The 18,382-nt window shown below is 48.5% G+C and overlaps 1 protein-coding gene across 1 annotated transcript; it reads right to left on the bottom strand.

Annotated features, from left to right (window-relative positions):
* Nucleotides 1-962: 962 nt before the first annotated feature.
* On the bottom strand, nt 963-18,015 carry LOC122372082 (ring canal kelch homolog). The gene is made up of 17 exons (XM_043348956.1): nt 17,858-18,015; nt 17,403-17,503; nt 14,944-15,090; nt 14,506-14,612; nt 13,958-14,076; nt 13,449-13,545; nt 13,043-13,121; nt 12,792-12,888; nt 12,464-12,541; nt 12,046-12,124; nt 11,633-11,745; nt 11,167-11,279; nt 10,658-10,835; nt 9,788-9,928; nt 9,163-9,277; nt 3,889-4,029; nt 963-967 (listed from the first exon to the last, which is right to left on the bottom strand). Exons 2-17 carry the CDS (start codon nt 17,453-17,455, stop codon nt 963-965), a joined length of 1,662 nt encoding a protein of 553 aa, XP_043204891.1. The 5' UTR covers nt 17,456-17,503; nt 17,858-18,015.
* Nucleotides 18,016-18,382: the final 367 nt, after the last annotated feature.

The following is an 18,382-nucleotide window of genomic DNA, read 5'->3' as shown; positions in this document are numbered from 1 at the left end:
TATGACAGACATTGAAACTTTTTATGAGGTGAGGTCACTTCAAATGACCTGGTGACCTGACCTTGAATGACCTTGGTCTGAAATTTTCACAACATGTGTAGATTGATTTATGATAAGGTGTACCAAAAACGGCGGCGCTCCGCGCCGCCGTTTTTGAGATATTCGCGAAAAACCACAAGCGGGGGTGTTCAAACACCCCCCCCCCCCGCAAGGCGCGGGTTAATGACTGAAAATATACAATTGCCACTTGCTGATCAGTCAACAAACATCTTTTAATGACCAAACCGATAACTTTTTCGGGCTGAGTATGTCTTTACAAAATTGTTGCGTGCAAGTGTTGGAGACTTTCCCTGGTGTCATGTGATCTCATTGGTACCGTATGGGACAGTGGGCTCAGTTTTTATTACATATTCAACAGTAGCCCACTACTTTATCCGTCTGCAAGCGTTTATAACAATGATCGTCCCTCCAAAGGTTGCAGCTAATGAAGAGTGTGTGAACTTTAAGAGTAAAACATTGCCCTTTTTGTATTTACATTTTGTTTTACATTCCCCTTTACACAAGTGTGAGCTTTTCAATAACAAAATCGTCTATCAATGCTTCGGCTCGCTGTTAGTTTGGAATCTGACCTGCAGGCGGCGCTGCGGTCGTCTGACCGCCCGTGGACGACCCGTAACAGTATGAGGCCCACCCACATCCCGGCCCTCATGGAAGCGTAACACGAATCAGAGGGTAAAGCTGGCCGTCCGTTGGTTAAACGCGCATTCAGCGCGCAATCGTTATGAGCCTAGCACGCGCTGAAAAGTTGAACTACCTATTTCAATTCGTAAGCGCGTGATTCGGCGCCGAACGGCCGCCGAATCATCAGCTGACTGCGCTTTGCCGCGCATTCAGCGCTGAAACTGCAGCCGACGTGCAGTCCACAGATTCCAATGTAAAATTCAGCGCGTAATAGTGCGTGCCTAACCTGTGGACGACGAGCTTAACCCGCGCCCTGGTGGGGTCTGTTTATAACGCGACCTGGTGGGGGGGGCTATTTTTGTGCCCCCCCCCCCCCTCCTATCTCCGAAACTACTGGACGGATCCGCAAAATTCAAACGGCGTTCGAAAGGCCTGTCAAATTTGTCGAGGGAAACCAAATTTCATTGACCTCGGGGTCACCGATGACGTCACAGGTCAGGTCAAAGATAAATGTTTCACCGTTCACGGGTCTACTAGGGAATGCGCTATAACACCGAGGAAAACGCACTTTGTCGAGAATCAGCGATAGGGCGTCAGTTGCCTAGTAGATATGTTGCTATTAGAGGTCACTGGTCATACCAGGTCAGGTCACAGGTCAGGTCACCAAAGGTCACCAAGGGTCACCACATGAGCCCAACTTTACTAAGGTTATGCGATGCATGTTTTATGGCCAGTTTTTCACTTCCAACTCAATGGTGTTGGTTATAAGACCATCAGGTACGGTTTAGGTCACTTTCTGGTGGAGGTCAGGTCAAGGTCAGGTCAAAAAAGGTCAAATTTCAAAGTTGATATTTTTGCATAAAATGGGTATCGATTCGATGCAGCTCGTCACGGGAAGTCTAATGGTGGTCTTTGTTTTGCGCTACGAGGTCTAGAATTGCTAAAAATTGAGTTTGAAAATTTGACGTCATCAATTTTGAACAGTTTTTTTCGCTATAACTTGGCCAAAAAAAGAGGTATCGATCTCAAATTTGGTATGTAGATAGAAGGCGGTAGGGGCTATCACATATATTCCGGTTTTTTTCGAAATTCAAAAAAACTTTTTGGATTTTTCGGCTATTATATTCAAAAAATCTATTTTTTGATTTTTGGGGGTCAAAATCCAAAAAATTCGAAAAACCGAAATAGCAGTTTTGTAGCCCTTTTAATTCCACACCTTTTATGTCTAAAACATTTTTCTGTATCTCTAAAGATGTAGGCCTGACAGCTCTTCCCGCGAAACCTTTTTTGGGTCGAAAATGGCAAAAATGACGTCACTCTGACGTCATTAGCGGCCAACCTATCATAGCCTTTGGAAAAAATTTTTGGTCACCATGTGCGCTAGCTGCTCCCGGGAGGGTACTGAAAGTTTGTTGACGATCGGCGCAGCGGTTCTCGAGATATATCGAAAAAACTAAAGGGGGGGGGGGGCAAAAAAAATGCCCCCCCCCCCACCGCCTGGAAGGTTAGGTCACGAATGGTATCTAACAGTTTTTCGCAAATAACTTTTGATAGAGGCATGCTAGAGCGATGAAAACGCCTTAGATGTGTTCAGCTCGACGATACGGATCGACTGATATGCAACATGACCCTTTCCGGTCAGGTCATGACCTTGACCTGAGGTCAAATTTTCAAGTTGACCTTTTAAGGTCAAGTTATAGTTCATTCGATGCGCCTTGACGAGAGGAACACGATGCCGGTTAAAGTAAGCTCGTACAAGGCTTGGGTCAAAAGTTATTGCCGAAAAACTGTTTCCGAAAAAATCGGCTATTTTTGCAGTTTTTGCCCCCTGCAGGCAAAACCGTTGACGTTAGGGTCAAATCTGAGAGAATTATTCAGAAAGGGCGTTAATAGGGCTATCGAATGCGCTTTTTCCGCGGCGCTGTAGCTCTATTGGTTCCCGAGTTATGCGTTGGCTTCTTGAAAATTTTCGATATTCAACCTGGAAATCGGCGAAATTTTGCCTTCAATGACCTCTGGTGACCTGACCTTTGACCTGACCAAAAAATTGACCGAAGTGATTTCGTCATTATTTTTGACGCTCTTTCGAACGCCGCCTTCCGCGTATCGCTACGTGGCCCAGGAGCCGAGTTACAAGGGGGGTGTTCAAACACCCCCCCCCCCCCCCAGCAGGGCGTGGAAATCCAGGACCCCCAGCCGGGCGCGGGTTAAAGTTAATTTGGATAAATCCGGCCCCCTAGATATAGTTAGGCTATTGTATCAATATAAAGTTATTATACCAATATAATAAGTCTTTTTCTTGGGCAGCAGCCGCGCATATCATGTTATTAAAACATTCGCCAACGGAGTGTGTAATTCGTTGATGGATTTGTTTACTTAGTGAGCCACTATGTGCCCGACAATGCCTGGAGGATGAGCGAATATACATTCTTGGACGATACTACCGCGAAAACGAAATATTTCTATCGAGAGTTTTCAAAGGATTTCATGCACGAGGCCTTGGCCGAGTGCATGAAATTCTTTGAAAACTCGAGATAGAAATATTTCTTCGCGGTAGAGTCCTGGATATTATTTCCTGTATGTTTCTTTATATCGCTCGTTATCTGCTTAAAAAAGGCCGAAATATGCATAAATAAAATAAAGTAACATTAACTACACGTTAGGTACTGAAATACTGGCAGTTCTAATTACTTAACAGTGCAGCAAAGCTTACAAATTTTCTTTAAAACAGAAGCCCTCGATGAAATCAAGCTATCCAAGAAAACCATCCAAGAAAACGTCTCGCGCAAAGTTTCTTGGATGGCTGGATTGCATTGCAAGACTGCATCAAACATACAGGAACATAATAATAAAATATTATTCACTAACATGGTAAGTACGGTGATTGATGCGAAACACATCTATGCACCAGGCAAGGTGAACATATAGGAATCGACCGCATTGTTTGATACTTGACCACTCAGGATACTTGACCACTCAGGTTACGTAACAGCGAACAATGTTATAATAATATAAGATAAAGATAAAGGCACGATAAAGGCACAAACAAAACAAATTACAAAAAGTTAATGTCAACTAAAAAGCATTCTTGAGAGGACATACCTACTGTCTCTATGACGTCACCTCCTCCTCTCCCTCCCTCCCTTCCTTCCCTTCCCTTTCCCTCCCTCCCTCGCTCTCCCTCTCTCCCCTCCCCGTTCCTCTCACCAGCGTTCCGTCGACAGGTTGACATGTTGGCCACCGGCGACCAGGTGTTAATCAGCGGGTTGTAGACCTCCACTGATTTTCGGACTGTGGGCCCGTCGTGGCCGCCAACCGCATACAGAAGGCCGTCCAGAACACCCACACCTGCGGGCGGGGGAGGGGTCAGTGAAGGGCCAGTGAGGGGTCAAAACGGAAGAGAGAAAGGGGCGTCAGTGTTTATGGGAGTGACCTTAAGGGGATTGATACGGGGTTCCGTGAGGGACAGGGAGGTTACGGAGGGTCGGGGGGGGGGGGGGGGGGGGTAAATGTAAGGAGACACGGTGGATAGGGAGGGGTGGGGTCAGTTGCGATATTTATAAATTCACGAACGTTTGTGCATAATATTCCACATTTGTCATAATAATTCACCTGTGCATTTGTTCGTCTGCTGGTCTGTTTCTCTGTCTATATTCCTGCTTGTCTTTCTATTCCCCTCTCCCTCTTCCCTCTCTCGTAAACATTTCAGTTCCCACTCTCCCTATTTCCCCACTGACCCACTTTCAGCACCACCCCTTCCCCCCATTCCAAGTCCCGTTTCGCCAGAAGCGACAGTCCACCGAGGCTGAGCCCAGAATCCGGAATCCGGAGTCCAGACATAAGAGTCCAGGGCCCGGAGGTTGGCCGTCCGTCTTATCCTGAGTTCATTAGTGAGAGCCGGCCAGTGCTGAGAACACACGCCGAGTGGATGCGGAGGGAGAGAGGGAGGGAGGGAGGGAGAGGGAGAGGGAGAGGGAGAGGGAGGGAGGGAGGGAGGGAGAGGGAGGGAGGGAGGGAGGGAGAGGGAGAGGGAGAGGGAGAGGGAGGGAGGGAGGGAGAGAGAGAGAGAGAGAGAGAGAGAGAGAGAGAGAGAGAGAGAGAGAGAGAGACAGAGACAGAGAGAGGGGGAAAGAGAGAGAGAGAGGGAGGGAGAGAGGGAGAGAGAGAGAGAGAGAGAGAGAGAGAGAGAGAGAGAGAGAGAGAGAGAGAGAGAGACAGAGAGACGAGACAGAGCAGAGACAAAGAGAGGGGAAAGAGAGGAGAGAGGGAGAGGGAGAGAGAGAGATGGAGAGAGAGAGAGAGAGAGAGAGAGAGAGAGAGAGAGAGAGAGAGGGAGAGGAGAGGAGAGGGAGAGAGAGAGGAGAGAGAGAGAGAGAGAGAGAGAGAGAGAGAGAGAGAGAGAGAGAGAGAGAGAGAGAGAGAGAGAGAGAGAGAGAGAGAGAGAGAGAGAGAGAGAGAGCTGGGGACGGGCGACAGTGGGGACAAAGGTAGTCAAATTGCTTGCCCATCGATTTAAAACACCCGTTGACTCGTAAAAAGGCACGGTCCCGACTCCAACCACTAAAGCTCATACAACGGCGTAACCAAGAATATTGAAAACAGTCGTTATATAACTAAAAATATTTAAAGACAGTATATTTCTCCCTCCCCTTCCGGAAGGCGACCCCAGCAGCATTCCAGTCGTCTAGACCCGCTTACCATGCCGCGTCAGCCCCATACAAATCTGTCCCGACAGGACCTGGGTGGATCCAGACGCTGTCATCACGGCCCGCCGGCCCAGACAATTGTACTCGCTCGAAGACGGAGAGTTTCAATAAAGCCGGCACACGTACCCAGTAAAGACGGGGTTATGTACTAGGGGAGGTGTGTTATGGTTCGAATGAGAGGGAAATGCAGCGAGGGTAGATACCGCCACCGGCCGGATCTTAGGAGAGAATGGATAGGGGCTGAATATAGTGGCGGGTAGAATTAAGGGTTGGTTATCTACTCGGGGTGGAATGTGTGGATGTTATGCAGAGTAGGTGGGTTTTGTTGAGCTGAGAGCTTCAAAAGGAAACTTGTCGAACAAAGAGGGCGTTCTGCTGAATTTCATAGTAGGTATAGTCGACTACAGAATGATGTTCCACTTTTCACAGGCAATTATTTGCCTGGAGTGGTAGGCTGTGCCGCATCACACGGGCTGAGTTCACAAATTATACATAGCTTTGTCCCAATGCTCACAATCGACACGCTTAATTGCGTGATAAACGGCACAACTTAGCGCTCCGGTCAACTGATAGCTTCTGAGGAGTGGAACATCATTCTGTAGTCGACTGTACAACAGAAAAACATGATTATGCAATAGCTAGCTCAGACAGCTAAGCGTAAAAAGAACAGGGGATTCGTCTCTGGTGGGATAACAGCATTTGAAGGTTCCGGCTGAGTGAACGATCGTCTCAGCACGCACTTACAATCTCGGAATATTTCAACATTTTCCCTTCACGATTTGGATCGAGAAGCACGAGCCAGCGAACTTCTCGTGCTCAGAACACTGTTTTCAATACTAAAATCCCCACTGGTCTCATTCTCTTTTTTTCAAACCATACCGGGAACCAGTCCGGAGCCCAGCCTGTAACGCAAAGAGAAATATTCAGCTTCCACACGCGGCGCCTAACGCAATTTCTGCGGCTGCTGAGCTCGCCACATAATGGCGAGGAAAAAGTCGGCAGGCTGGCGGTGGCAGAGTTCATTTGGCACGGGTGGTGAATTCCACCCTCAGAGGATTTTCATTGGATTTTCACTGGGTTTTCATTTGACTGAAGATTTCTATTGAAGTTATGGTGCGATGAGCCTTCGTCGCTGTTCTTTGTGGGCGGAGTAAAATGAAAAGGCGGAAGCATTAACCGTTTTTTTGGAAGTAATTAGTCAATCGACTACTGATTACTGTTTGGCAATTACAAGATATGACTTTTACTATTTCCCAACCCTAGTGTTAAACTCTACCGATAGTCCCTTCCCCAATAACTCCTCCCCTAGAATATCCAATCTCTATTATGCCACTCTTGAAAAACACATCCCATCCTACACATAGTACACAACCCATTACCTAATCAATCAAACCATACTCTTCCCTTCCTCTAACCAACCCCTGCCCTATCTTATCTTTACGCAACCCCTACCCTGCCTCTTCTCCTTCCCTCCACTACCCCCTTCCCCCCTCCCCCATTCAGCCTCCCCGGCCTCCCTATCTGCCCAGTAACGCTCACCGTCTTACCATCTCCCTTCACACAGCGCGGCACTCAACCACCAAACAGACACCAGCCTCCGAGCGGAGCTATTCAGGGTACTGCACGCGCCGAATTGATTGGGTAATTCCGGGGATGACAATCTCAAACACAATTAACGTGGATGATGGCGCGAATAACGAGGAAAATTATGGTGTGGTGGGGAGTCTGCAAAAATTGCGAAAATGAAGATAGCGAAATTCGTAGAAGCCGGGGACTTGGTGTAAGTCCCCGGCTGTAACAAGTCAAAAACGGAAAGCGTGTATCGCAGATCACGTATGTCATGTCATCGTAATGTGTGGCATTGTAACGCACAAGCAAATCGTGGTCAACGTGAGATATGCTCCACGCAAACATCGCAACATGTGTCAGCGATAAAGAAATAAAATCCTGAGCTGGCACAATTTCAGTCAACATCAGTATGAATCAACACTCTGCCTGTTAAACACCGGACATACACCAACAAAGCCTAAATAGCAAATCGGCTGACGACAGATCCTCAGTCACCTAGCAACACAATACAACGCTCTCTTTCATCCTGCAAAACCTCTACCGCCAGTAGAGCGAGCCGGGACATTTTTTCTCGGTGTCCTCTCAGGTCCCGCCAGACCGCTCACTGACCCCCCCCCCCCCTCTCCCCCTGTCCAGCTCCGGGGGGGGGGGGGGCACATTCGCACTGTCAGCGCCGCGTCAGCCGCAGCGGCGGCGGCGAATGCGCCACGCTCGCCGCCAGCCTGACGCAGCGCGCCGCTATCGACACAGAGCGACAATGGCGGCGAAGCAAAGGCAAAAGGCGCCAGGGTGGCTAACTACACAAGTGGCGCACTTTGAGACAGAGGCGAAAAACGGCGCAGCGACTGGGGTAATGTGGGAATATAGACTTCCCTCTTTTTTTTGCAAATATGGGCGAGATAGAACGCGGGGGTTCGCCTCCTTATAAACGTTGCTGCTCTCATGCGTTAATTCCAACAAACTTAGTCTAATTAAAGGTTATTTAGTTGCCTTCCTAAACGAGGAAGAAGTAGGGTAAGGGCGGGTAAGAGTACGCGGGCGATAAGAGTACGCATCAGCTGTTTCGGTTGCTTAGCAACGCAGGTTTGTCGAGTTCATGAAGTGACATGAAGCCGCCAGTGCGTGCATGTCACCAACGGAACGTGGGCGTTGAGCGGCGACGCTGTTGAGTTTAAGGCGATGAATATTATTTTCGAGCGTTATGATATTATTATGATATGGTACAATAATTTTGATACTTGGCAGTTGAGATGAGGTACATTTCCGTGATTGTTGTGGGAAACTTGTGAGGTTATCTGGGGAAATACTGTACAGTGCAATATTCTGTTTGCGAAGTTTTGCACAACGTTTCGGGGTTGTTTTGTGCGCGAATTGCATGTACGGTAAGAGGACGCACTGTTCAGGAGGGTAAGAGTACGCAGAATTATACATTAAATCGAATATACAGAAATATATAATTATTAATCTATCGCTCAATGACGTTTGTTTGTAGGTAGGTATATCATCAATGGAGCACTGTGATGCAGATGCGTACCCGAAATTCTTCCAAATACGAGTTATTCTCCTTTTTGATTGTGCATTTTTTTAGAAACACACGACATGATTATTTCCTGATTTATAGACTTGAAAGATTTATTTTATGTTTTTCTTTTTGGATACTAGAATTAACTTAAATGCCTTCTGAGTTTGAAGTTAAGCATTTGGACAGTGCAAGCTGCATAGGTGTGTGTTCATATGCTTGCGTACTCCACCCGCCTGGCGTGCGTACTCTTACACACCCCATATGGTAAGAGTACGCAAGTGCAACGGTTCAGAAAATGTCAGTTTTAGACCACTTCCATTTACGCTGAAGGATCGTTGCCCCATGGGTTGATGGCTAATTCAATTAACTTTAATATTCCCTATTTGCGATTTCTTTCCTTCAAATATTAAACAAATGAGAGCAAGAAATCCACTAAGTGCGTACTCTTATACGACTTCACCCTATAATTTTCTACGCTACCAGAGACAAAATGCCGCAAATGGTCCCTGGCAAATGGAGCTAGGATGTTGCTGCGGCCGTAAACGGGTATTGAAGTGTTGGTGTTTCTTTATAAATAAAAGATATAATTTTCCAGTGAATTGTTTCGACCTGAAGGTGGGCCAATCTGTCTATCCCTCTCACACTCCCTCCCTTCCTCCCGTCCTCCCCTCCCCTGGTCCTCACCGGTGCCGGATCGTCTGTCGTTCATCTCCGCCACCATGGTCCACCGGTCCAGCTCGGGGTTGTAGGCCTCCACGGAGGAGAGACAGTGCCGACTGGCGCCGTCATAGCCGCCCACCTGGGGAGGGGGGGGGGCAGAGGGGGTTAACAGAGGGGTTTAACAGGGGGCAGAGGGGGTAAAGAAGAGAGGGGGCAGAGATGTTACTTTGAGTTACCACGGTACCGTCATAACCGCCAAATTGCGAGGGGGTGGGGGCGGGGTAAAAGGTGGACAGAAGTGAAGAAAATAGAGGGGTTATGGGCGGCGATGCTTAGAGATCGAATTCGTACTAAAAGCCAATTAAAACCCAGTAATAATTAACATTACACGCAGCTCTGCTCTTGACACTAACATGATAAACGACCGTTCACAAGTAAGGTACTACATAAAACCCACCTTAACAGCTGATCGAAAATTTTCTCAACTCGAACACCAATCACAACAATCACGACGACGGGCATTCAACTATCATATCATGCCTTAACTCATCAGCCCCTCGCCGATATATGGTTTCAGAACGCTCAGAACTCAACCCCCAGCAAAAGCTAACTCAACTCCCAACACCGACTAACTCTGCTCCCCACTCACCGCGTACAGGATGCCGTTGACCACTCCGACGCCGACGCTGCTCCTTCTCACCGACATGGGCTCAATCATTTTCCACTCTCCGACCCTGGGGTCAAACACCTCGGCCGTGTTGAGACCCGTGCAACCGTCAAAACCGCCCACCTGCGTGAAATGGGGGGAGGTCAAGGAAGGGTCAGATCTGGGTGGGGGTGGGGGGAGGGGTATGCGATTGGGTCCCATAAGGGTTACGCCTGGTGTTATGAGGTCAGGTCACGGAGGCAGGGCAAGTAACCGGTTACGGTAGCCTGTTACGAATTACTGTATAGGTGCTACAAGTATGGCGGAAAAGATCAGGATCTGATGATCGGCCTAGGATATCACGGTCTTCAGACCAGAACTGACGGTAACCCGATCCAGAAATATATCGCAGCTCAAACCGAAACCGCCAGAAACTACCCTAGAAGTCCCCTACCAGACAGTCAGTCCGTCCAATTCTAGTTCCTCAACCAGCTACACACATGGAAAATCACATCAAAGCTGAAAGGAATAATGCTCCGTGTGCCATACACCACGCAAAAACTTTTCCATCTAAACACTCAACAGATCTGCTCTGCGGTGACCCTACTCCCTCCCTTGCCCAAAACACCGTACAGTCTGTCCGCGCAAAGTAACGGTGGATCCATCAAGCCTGACCGAGGAAGGACTGCTAAATTTGAGTCACCGAAGCAATGGACATCCTCGTCCATTCCCCAATTGTCAATTGTTTCGGTGACTTTCAAATTATAGCAGGCCCTTCCTCGGTCAGGCTTTAGGGATCCACCGCCACTTTGCGCGGTACTTTTAAGACAGACTGTACCTCGCCCTTACTGTGACTCTCCCCTTCCCTCTCACCGCGTAGATGCAGTCATTGAGCACTGCCACGCCCAGCGTGGATCGTCGCACCTCCATGTTGACACATCCCTGCCAGGTGTCTGTCTGGGGATTGTACAGGTCGACAGTTCGGATACGGAGACAGCCGTTAAAGCCGCCCACCGTGTAGACTTTGCCGTCCAGCACCGCCACGCCGCACCTGGCGGCGGAAAACGGAACTAGTCACTGGTGGTTAGGTAGGCGGGTTTTAGTATTAATGTCCTACAAAAACATTGACGATACAAACTAATTTGTCCTACGTACATTCGCTGACGTATTTTTGCCCTGCAAAAAAGAAAATGAGATACAAACTTTTGCCCTAAGTAAATTTGTTGACGTAAATTTGCCATACGAACATAATTTTGAGATACGTACTTTTGACCTACGTGCATATTTGGCTGACGTACATACCTTTGCCATACGAACATTTGCAATCGTATTTTTGTCCCGGAGAGAGAGAGACAGACATATAACAGACAGACTAGACAAACCTGCATCGTTTGATGGGCATCTCGGAGAGCGAGAGCCACTTCTCCTGTTTGAGATCGTACGCTTCCACGGATCGGATCGCCTTGGGCGCCTGGCCACCCACCACCAGCAGAATCTGACATAGGGGAGACCAAGCCGGTGGAACATGTGACATAGCGGTAGCGTAGCAGGCAATACTATCATGGCATAACACGGGATCTTGATGGGAAATACGTGCCAAGAGCAGAGTGGAGGATGATATTGCCTTCCGTTTCAGGCCACCGGGCCAGTGAGGCCCCGTTCAAACTATTATTTCTACTGATGCACGAAAAGACGTGCGACGGCGCAAAAGGGTAACAATAAAATTATAGATGATGTTGTATAATAACAATAATAATCAAGGTGAAAGACCCTGCTGGTCTCAACAACGCGCACTGTCTCTCATTTCTCCAGTATTCCTAATGTTATCCTTTATCTTACACCCCTTACCTTCGGCAGTCCGACGGGCTGGCGGGGTTTGGTCCGGAGACTCTCCACGGCCGGACCCCCCTCGTTAGACACGGACAGGTGGTACAGCAGCGCCTCGATCAGAAAATCCTTACCTGAAAAAAGAAAAAGTTGTGTTAAATGGCACAACACCTCGCAATTACAGCTCCACATATTCTTTCGTAAGTCACAGATAAGTGATGTGATGACATTTTACCAAAACTGCATTACTTATTTTGATATTACAAATTCTTATAAAAACACAGTCCACGGCAGAATTTATTCATTGACAGTGGCTGACTTGAAATCGCTTCAGCAGCCTGCTGCAGGGTAGGAAAATCAACGGGTATTCCTAAAAGGACTGACATACGTCCAGCGTTTCCCCCAGCCGGGTAGGTAGATCATTCAGTACTTACAGGCGGCGTTCGGCTGCAGCAGAGGCTCCTTCTTCACCTGTTGCACGAGGAAGTCGCGGGACAGCAGCGGCAGACGAACCTGACCACACACACATCGCAGAGTGAGTGAAATGGTTAAAGGCAAAGTATGGTAAGGTAGAGTAAAGGCATGGCAAAAGGCAGAGTATAGACTGCGTATGGAACGCTGGCAGATCGCTTCAAGTTCACAATTAAATACAACGCGTCACAGGTCATAGGCACGAAAATATTGTCAAAATGTAAAATTAAGAGTAGGTTGATATCTAAGCTACCCAGAAATTCAGGTACTGAGGCTTTATGTGCGCTTTTCATTAAATCGCTGGCAAGTTTCGATTTAAAGAGCACCAGCCGGACTGCATTGCTGCCTAGCGACATTATCGATTGTCTCTCCAATCCGTACCTGTGACATGAGGTCGGCTAGGTGCTGTTCCCTGGCCGGAAGGTCGTAGTTGATCCATCTCAACACACACTCGTAAACCTGACAGAGAAAAACGAACGGAGTGAGTCAGGATATTGAACGGTTACTAGAACTTAGGGTTCGGGTGGGAGCCACGAAATGCTTTAAGCAGAGCCGTTCGGACATCTGACAGAAAAACGAGCGGCCTGGATCAGAAATGAATATTATACAGAAGTAAGGGACCCGGGCTGGAACGCAAGAAATAGCTCCCACAGAAAGCGCTCTGTTACAAAAATGCGAGAACGTTAACTTAAGGATAACAAACGCGCACCTTTTCCTCGTTGGCCACGGAGAGTCGATCGCACGAGATGAGTTGTATCACCTGATCGGCGGTCAGAGTGAGAAACTCCTCACACTCCACCACTTCACTGCGGGAGTTGGAGGGACGAGTTAGACACTCCTAGAACACGGCACTTCATATAACTTTTGGAGTGGAGCGTTAGAAACCATGATAATTAAATTTAACCCATCAAAAACGGCATACAACAGGCTTAACAAGCTCACCAATTCCAACCCTCTCACCAGAAGTTGAGTTCGATGTAGGCGTCGGCGTTTGTTTTCAGGTCGACACAGCCGTGGAGATCGGCGAACGAACGGATACCTGGCCAGAGAACACACAAAGGCTAGATCAATACACACAGTCACTATAACATAAGCGGTCACCATCTTGCTGGGAACAAATACAATTGCACTTTGATGACTCAAAATGTGACATTGTCTACAAAAATGAGCTCCCCTCTCGTTTATTAAGAATGTCGTGCCCAGACAAGTCAAGCGTAATATAAAATGAATTTATGCGTCGAGCAAAAGGTCGCAAAAAGTATAATTTTCTTAAATTCGGGGAGACGAGGTGAAATGAGCCTCTTATCCCGATAACATGGGAACGGAAGTGTGCCAACGACCCCCCCCCCCCCCTAGCGGTACGTACCGAGGCAGTTTGTGGGATGGAGGTGGCTCTGCAGAAACTCGCAGCACGCGTCTCGGACATCCCCCAGCTGCAGCAGGTTCGAGGCAGGCAGCAGGATCTGCGGCACCGGCGGCAGCAGCGTTAGAGACATGTGGTAAAGAAAGACACAGGAGGGGACGAAAGATATGGACGGGTGCGTCAGAAAGTGAATATGGGCACGTTCGATAAAGCCGGCATCCACGATAGCTGTGTCAGATATTGAACGGAAACTTAACCGTGTAACATCAGGAAATTGACGATAGCGTCAGAAATGACCGGCTTATAATTTAACCGGGCTTGTGAATTCACCTCTACGGCATTCCAACTGGTGAACGCGATCAATCGTTTTATAATTGCATTTATCAACTTCTAGAACTCCTCTCATAAACCAGTTATCTTCCAAAGCAGCGGAAAATATATGAACACCATCAACATAACTGCAATAGGTACCAAACAACCACAACAACCACCAAACAACAGTAGCTACACACCTGCACGTTGTTTTCCGTGACGCGAATCTCTGACGAGTAGATGTAATCCACCAGCGCCTCTAGCGCAGTGGGATCCATCTCCTGCAATTTGACACGGTTCTGACGACTCTCCTCGAAACCTGAACATGGCGGAGAACATGCCGTCAAGAACATAACGTAATGGTGCTCAGAGTGTGTGTGGATCGTTGGTGCAAGAAGTGACTAGCTAGGTGGTAACTATGTTGGATTGGGTGTTGACGAATCGCATTTGTCACGAAGGCTGACATTGCGATCTATTTGCGATTTATTCAGTCGGTTGGAGCGGAGAAGATCTGAGAGTCGTAAGAACAGAACTTCAATGACCTTGATGCCATTGCATAGCACTGCTTATCAAGGATGCAGAGCAGTACTCTCTATCTCCTAGCTTCCTGTCTCCAGCAAAGTCCTCTCTCCCTTTCTCTATCTCTCGCTCACTTCCCTCCCATCTCCTTCCCTCCTTCCTTTTCTGTCCAGCGTCCAGCGTTCCCCCTGTCCCTGTTACCCCCTGGCCCCGTTCCCCTCACACTCACTTGTGAACATGGCCCGGAAGTAGGGACTGGCGGACGCCAGCACCACTTTGTGCGCGTATATCTCTCGGCTGTCCACCTCCAGGATGACGTCACATAACGCCCGCTCCCTGTGCAAAAGGAGTGACGTCATCGGTGATGGGATTGTTCAAACAACAGGGAGAACGAAGTGACAGTATAATCATTATTAGTATCGACATATATCTGTATTCAAATTATAAACAAAACACCTGAAAATATGAATTTCAATCAACTACGAGTTCAGGGTCAAACCTAGAACCAATACCTACATCTGACCTAGTACATCTGTACATCTGACCTCACCCACGAAACTTGTCGTTACAGACTCTCTTCGTCCCTGAAGGCTAGAACGAAGGCACAAAACTCATACCTCCCCACCAAATACCGACCAAACTCGCCCCTACAGCCCCCACCACTGACCGTCTCATGGAGAACATCTGCTGAAAGGCGCGCGCGCTGTGCGAGGTGTTCCGATAGGGCGGTCGGTCCGGCGCCGGCTCCCGCTGGCTTTGACGCTGGGAACTCTCGTCCAGGGAGCTCTGCGATGCGTGACGAAGCAGCAGCTGGCTGTGGACGTGATGGAGGTGAAGTTGTAAGACGGCTATAAAGAGATGAAGGCAGGGTCATCTCTGAAGGTAAGGTGGAAGACTGAAGAACACTGAATATTGGAGAATATCGAAGAACCATGTGTTAATTAACAATTTTGTTACACAATACAAGCAAAGGCTGAATAAATTGGAGGGATAACAATGAAAATATTTGGAAGTTACGAGTCCCTAGACTGCATACCCGCTCCAGTTGGTTATGAATGACAGGGCAAAGTGAAGTTTTCCCATAGAATATGGGCAATTTCTGAGTATGAGCGGCAGGCCTGCCACTTTTGCTGGGCTTTATCTGTGCAACCACTAGACCGATTCACTCCCGGTCTTTTGTTGCGTAGCTTCATCCCTTATTCCCCTTATTCAACTACTTCCGATGCATGCAGGTGACACCACATGCACGTGCCACATACAGAACCAAGGGACGCCAGTTTTGTTACCATTGTAATATCTCAGTAATTACTCGGCCGATTGCAGTGAAACTTGCCATGTAAGTATGTAGGCGCCAATCAGACAATGCATTCCAATGTGTCATGGTCGGGGTGTTGATGCACGAGCGCACGTGCAGGGGTTGCTTCCACATCTAGAGAACGGCTACGTCGGTTGCGTTGAAATTTGGTACACAGTTACATTACACACAGTACAGATAACGGTGTAGGGACTGGCGAGTAGGATGCTGTGCAAAAGTCAGTTGGGATCCAGCTTGCACATAAACACATGAAGGATGATGCTTCCATATCTCAAGAATGGCTAGGCTGGCTGTGCTCAAATTTGGCAAACCACTAGACATGGTCAATGCCTACAGTGTCATGCACACAGTACAAGTCAGTAGGAAATACCCTCTCAGCCAGACTAGGGTGTGCAGTGTTGTTGGATGGTTAAGTGTGATAAGTGTGGCTACACTCTTTGATCCACCAAGAAGAAGAAGACAGCATGTGCTATCTTGCTCTCACACTTCCACACATGCATAGCCCACTCTCATGCTCACTTGTTTGACAGTTGTCCCCCCAAAAGGCTTAATGACCACTGCAGTGCAAATTAGGCCACTTTGTGGGAACATCAACATTGGGAGCTTTGATGAAACACCAGACTGGAAAACATCCATACACTACGCCGGACGCCCGTGAGACCCTCTTGCGCCGAAATTCGGCGCAAGCAATTTTGCGCCGAAATTTCTGGGTGATTTGCGCCAAAAATTAGATGCCTATTTGTGCGAAAATTAACCCCTTTTCATAAAAAGCACATGTGCACATGTACTGATCAAGGCCATATCAACCAGACAGAGTGTTTCGGGGCCTTCTACGCTCTCCCATGTTTGAGCGTTCAAATGAGTTTTTTTATTTCCACGTAAACCCAATACCTCGGCGGGAGCCAGCGAGGGCCCGGCAGCGGAGCAGCACGTGCTCCGGCACATCAGCCTCTTCTCGGCTCACGGTGCAGAGCGCCGCTGGGCACCGCTTGTCTGGGCACTGCTGGCACGCGGCGGAGTGGAGACAGCCGATTCGGTGCCGTATTGGAGCGAGCGGCCCCGGTGGCCCGCCCTGATCTGGCGCACCGAAATGGCATCCTCTCGGTCCTCTCCGGGGATAGGGAGCGGCGGCGTGCTCCCGAGGAGTGGCTTGAATAGTGATTCTGAGCAGTTGTCGCGCCACTGATGCGAGGCCGCACAATGAACCGCCCTGGTCAGCGATCGGGCGTTTGAGGGCAGGGCGGCCGCCTGTTTTGCCCGGTCGTCCGCGCTCTCATTCCCCTCGATACTGCAGTGGGCAGGAACCCACTGCTATTGCTTAATGACGCTTGGCGACTCAACAAGATTTTCCATACCTATCTCTACGCCAAAGGTTGAGGCCTCACCTGGGCGGCCATTCCTCCGCTGAGTAGACTCAGGGCGGCTCGCCAGTTCGAGAACGTGACGACCGGGGCGGGGACGTCTCGTCCCGCAACCTCTCCAGAGCCGCCCACGGGGCGAATCTGCTGCTAGATTGACCAGCGTACCGCATAAATTCGGTGACCGTCTTTCGCCAAAAAAAAAAATATGAGACCGCCCTCAGCCCTGCGCCGAAAAATTTGTCTGCCGCCATGCGCTGAATTCGACGCGTGCGAAGTTACGCCGGACGTGCGCTGAAATTTTTGGCGCAATCCCGCCAGACATATTCGGCATAACGTGTATTTTTTCCAGTCTGGATGGAACATTGGGAGCAGTGAATCAGGGAGCGTGGATGCTGGAGCAAAGCAGTGGTCAGGAACCTGAGGGCTGATGCCACTGCCAGCATTTCTTACTTGGCTTCAGTCTCCTCCTCCTCCACTGGGTTTTGGGGCAGCATCTCTGCCATTTTGAATGCAGCAGAAAATAACAGTCCTTGCAATGATAGCAAGGCAACCTGAAAGTTGAAATGAGAAATACTGTGTCAACACATATCCAGCGATCAATTCTCATATTTATCACTTGGCAAGATGCCCATGCCGCCTTCATAATGGCCCATTTGACGGCTGATGACTGTGACTGGTTACAAGCGAGCATGAAGAGCAGTCTGATAAATAATCAATGACAACTGAGCTACTGGTCACAGGACGAATATGAGGGTATGACATATATCGATATATGCAGATCAAGATAGGAAACACAAATCCTGAACATTTAAAAAAGCACTTAAATAAACGGTAAAAGTAGCTTTTTTTAGTACTACAGGCCACAGGGCAAGAAACGAAGCTAGCAGTGTTCCTGTTCCGCTAACCTGCAAAGTTACAGGTGTGCCCGGCGATCAGTTTCTGCTTCACGGAGTAGTTGCAGCAACCTGACAGCACAGCGGTCCAGCGGCAAAAGAACGGGAACCCGCGAACGATCGAAGGTCGAGGAAGCACCCAGCGAGCACGAGCTCAAAGGTCACATGCCAATCGTAAACAAAGCCGAGTGGGACACTTTTGGCGCATGTTTTGCTGCAAAAATGCGAATCAGCTGATTTTATTTTTATTTCCCGAGTAAAATTACAAGTAGACCTTCAAAAACGGGAAAATCCACTGTGCCCGCATATCTATAATGTTATGCGTATCATTTCGCAAAAAAAGGCGGAGTGCCTCTGGGTTCATGATTGAAACGATATAGCAAGTGAAATAACCGACCGGGACAACTGATAAACGCGAAAGGCGCGCGCGAAAAACGATCCATTTGTTCGTTACACCTGGAGATGCCTCTACCAAGCTATTGCAGATCCATGTTTGATCTTACAGGCTGTAACATTACACAAAAGAGCGGTCCACAC

The sequence above is a fragment of the Amphibalanus amphitrite genome, unplaced genomic scaffold (genome assembly GCF_019059575.1).
Source record: "Amphibalanus amphitrite isolate SeventyFive unplaced genomic scaffold, NRLGWU_Aamphi_draft 001312F_arrow, whole genome shotgun sequence".
NCBI lineage: Eukaryota > Metazoa > Arthropoda > Thecostraca > Balanomorpha > Balanidae > Amphibalanus > Amphibalanus amphitrite.
The sequence above is the reverse complement of the archived record's forward strand: the minus strand, read 5'-3'. Positions and strand labels throughout refer to the sequence as shown.

Excerpts from the sequence above, each read along its gene's own strand:
- LOC122372082 (XM_043348956.1), bottom strand. The coding sequence starts at position 17,455 with ATGGCAGAGATGCTGCCCCAAAACCCAGTGGAGGAGGAGGAGACTGAA. Across the intron at positions 14,077-14,505 it reads CTTCCGGGCCATGTTCACAA|GTTTCGAGGAGAGTCGTCAG; the intron begins GTGAGTGTGAGG and ends CGCCATGTTCAG. Across the intron at positions 10,836-11,166 it reads ATGCCCATCAAACGATGCAG|GTGCGGCGTGGCGGTGCTGG; the intron begins GTTTGTCTAGTC and ends TTCCGCCGCCAG.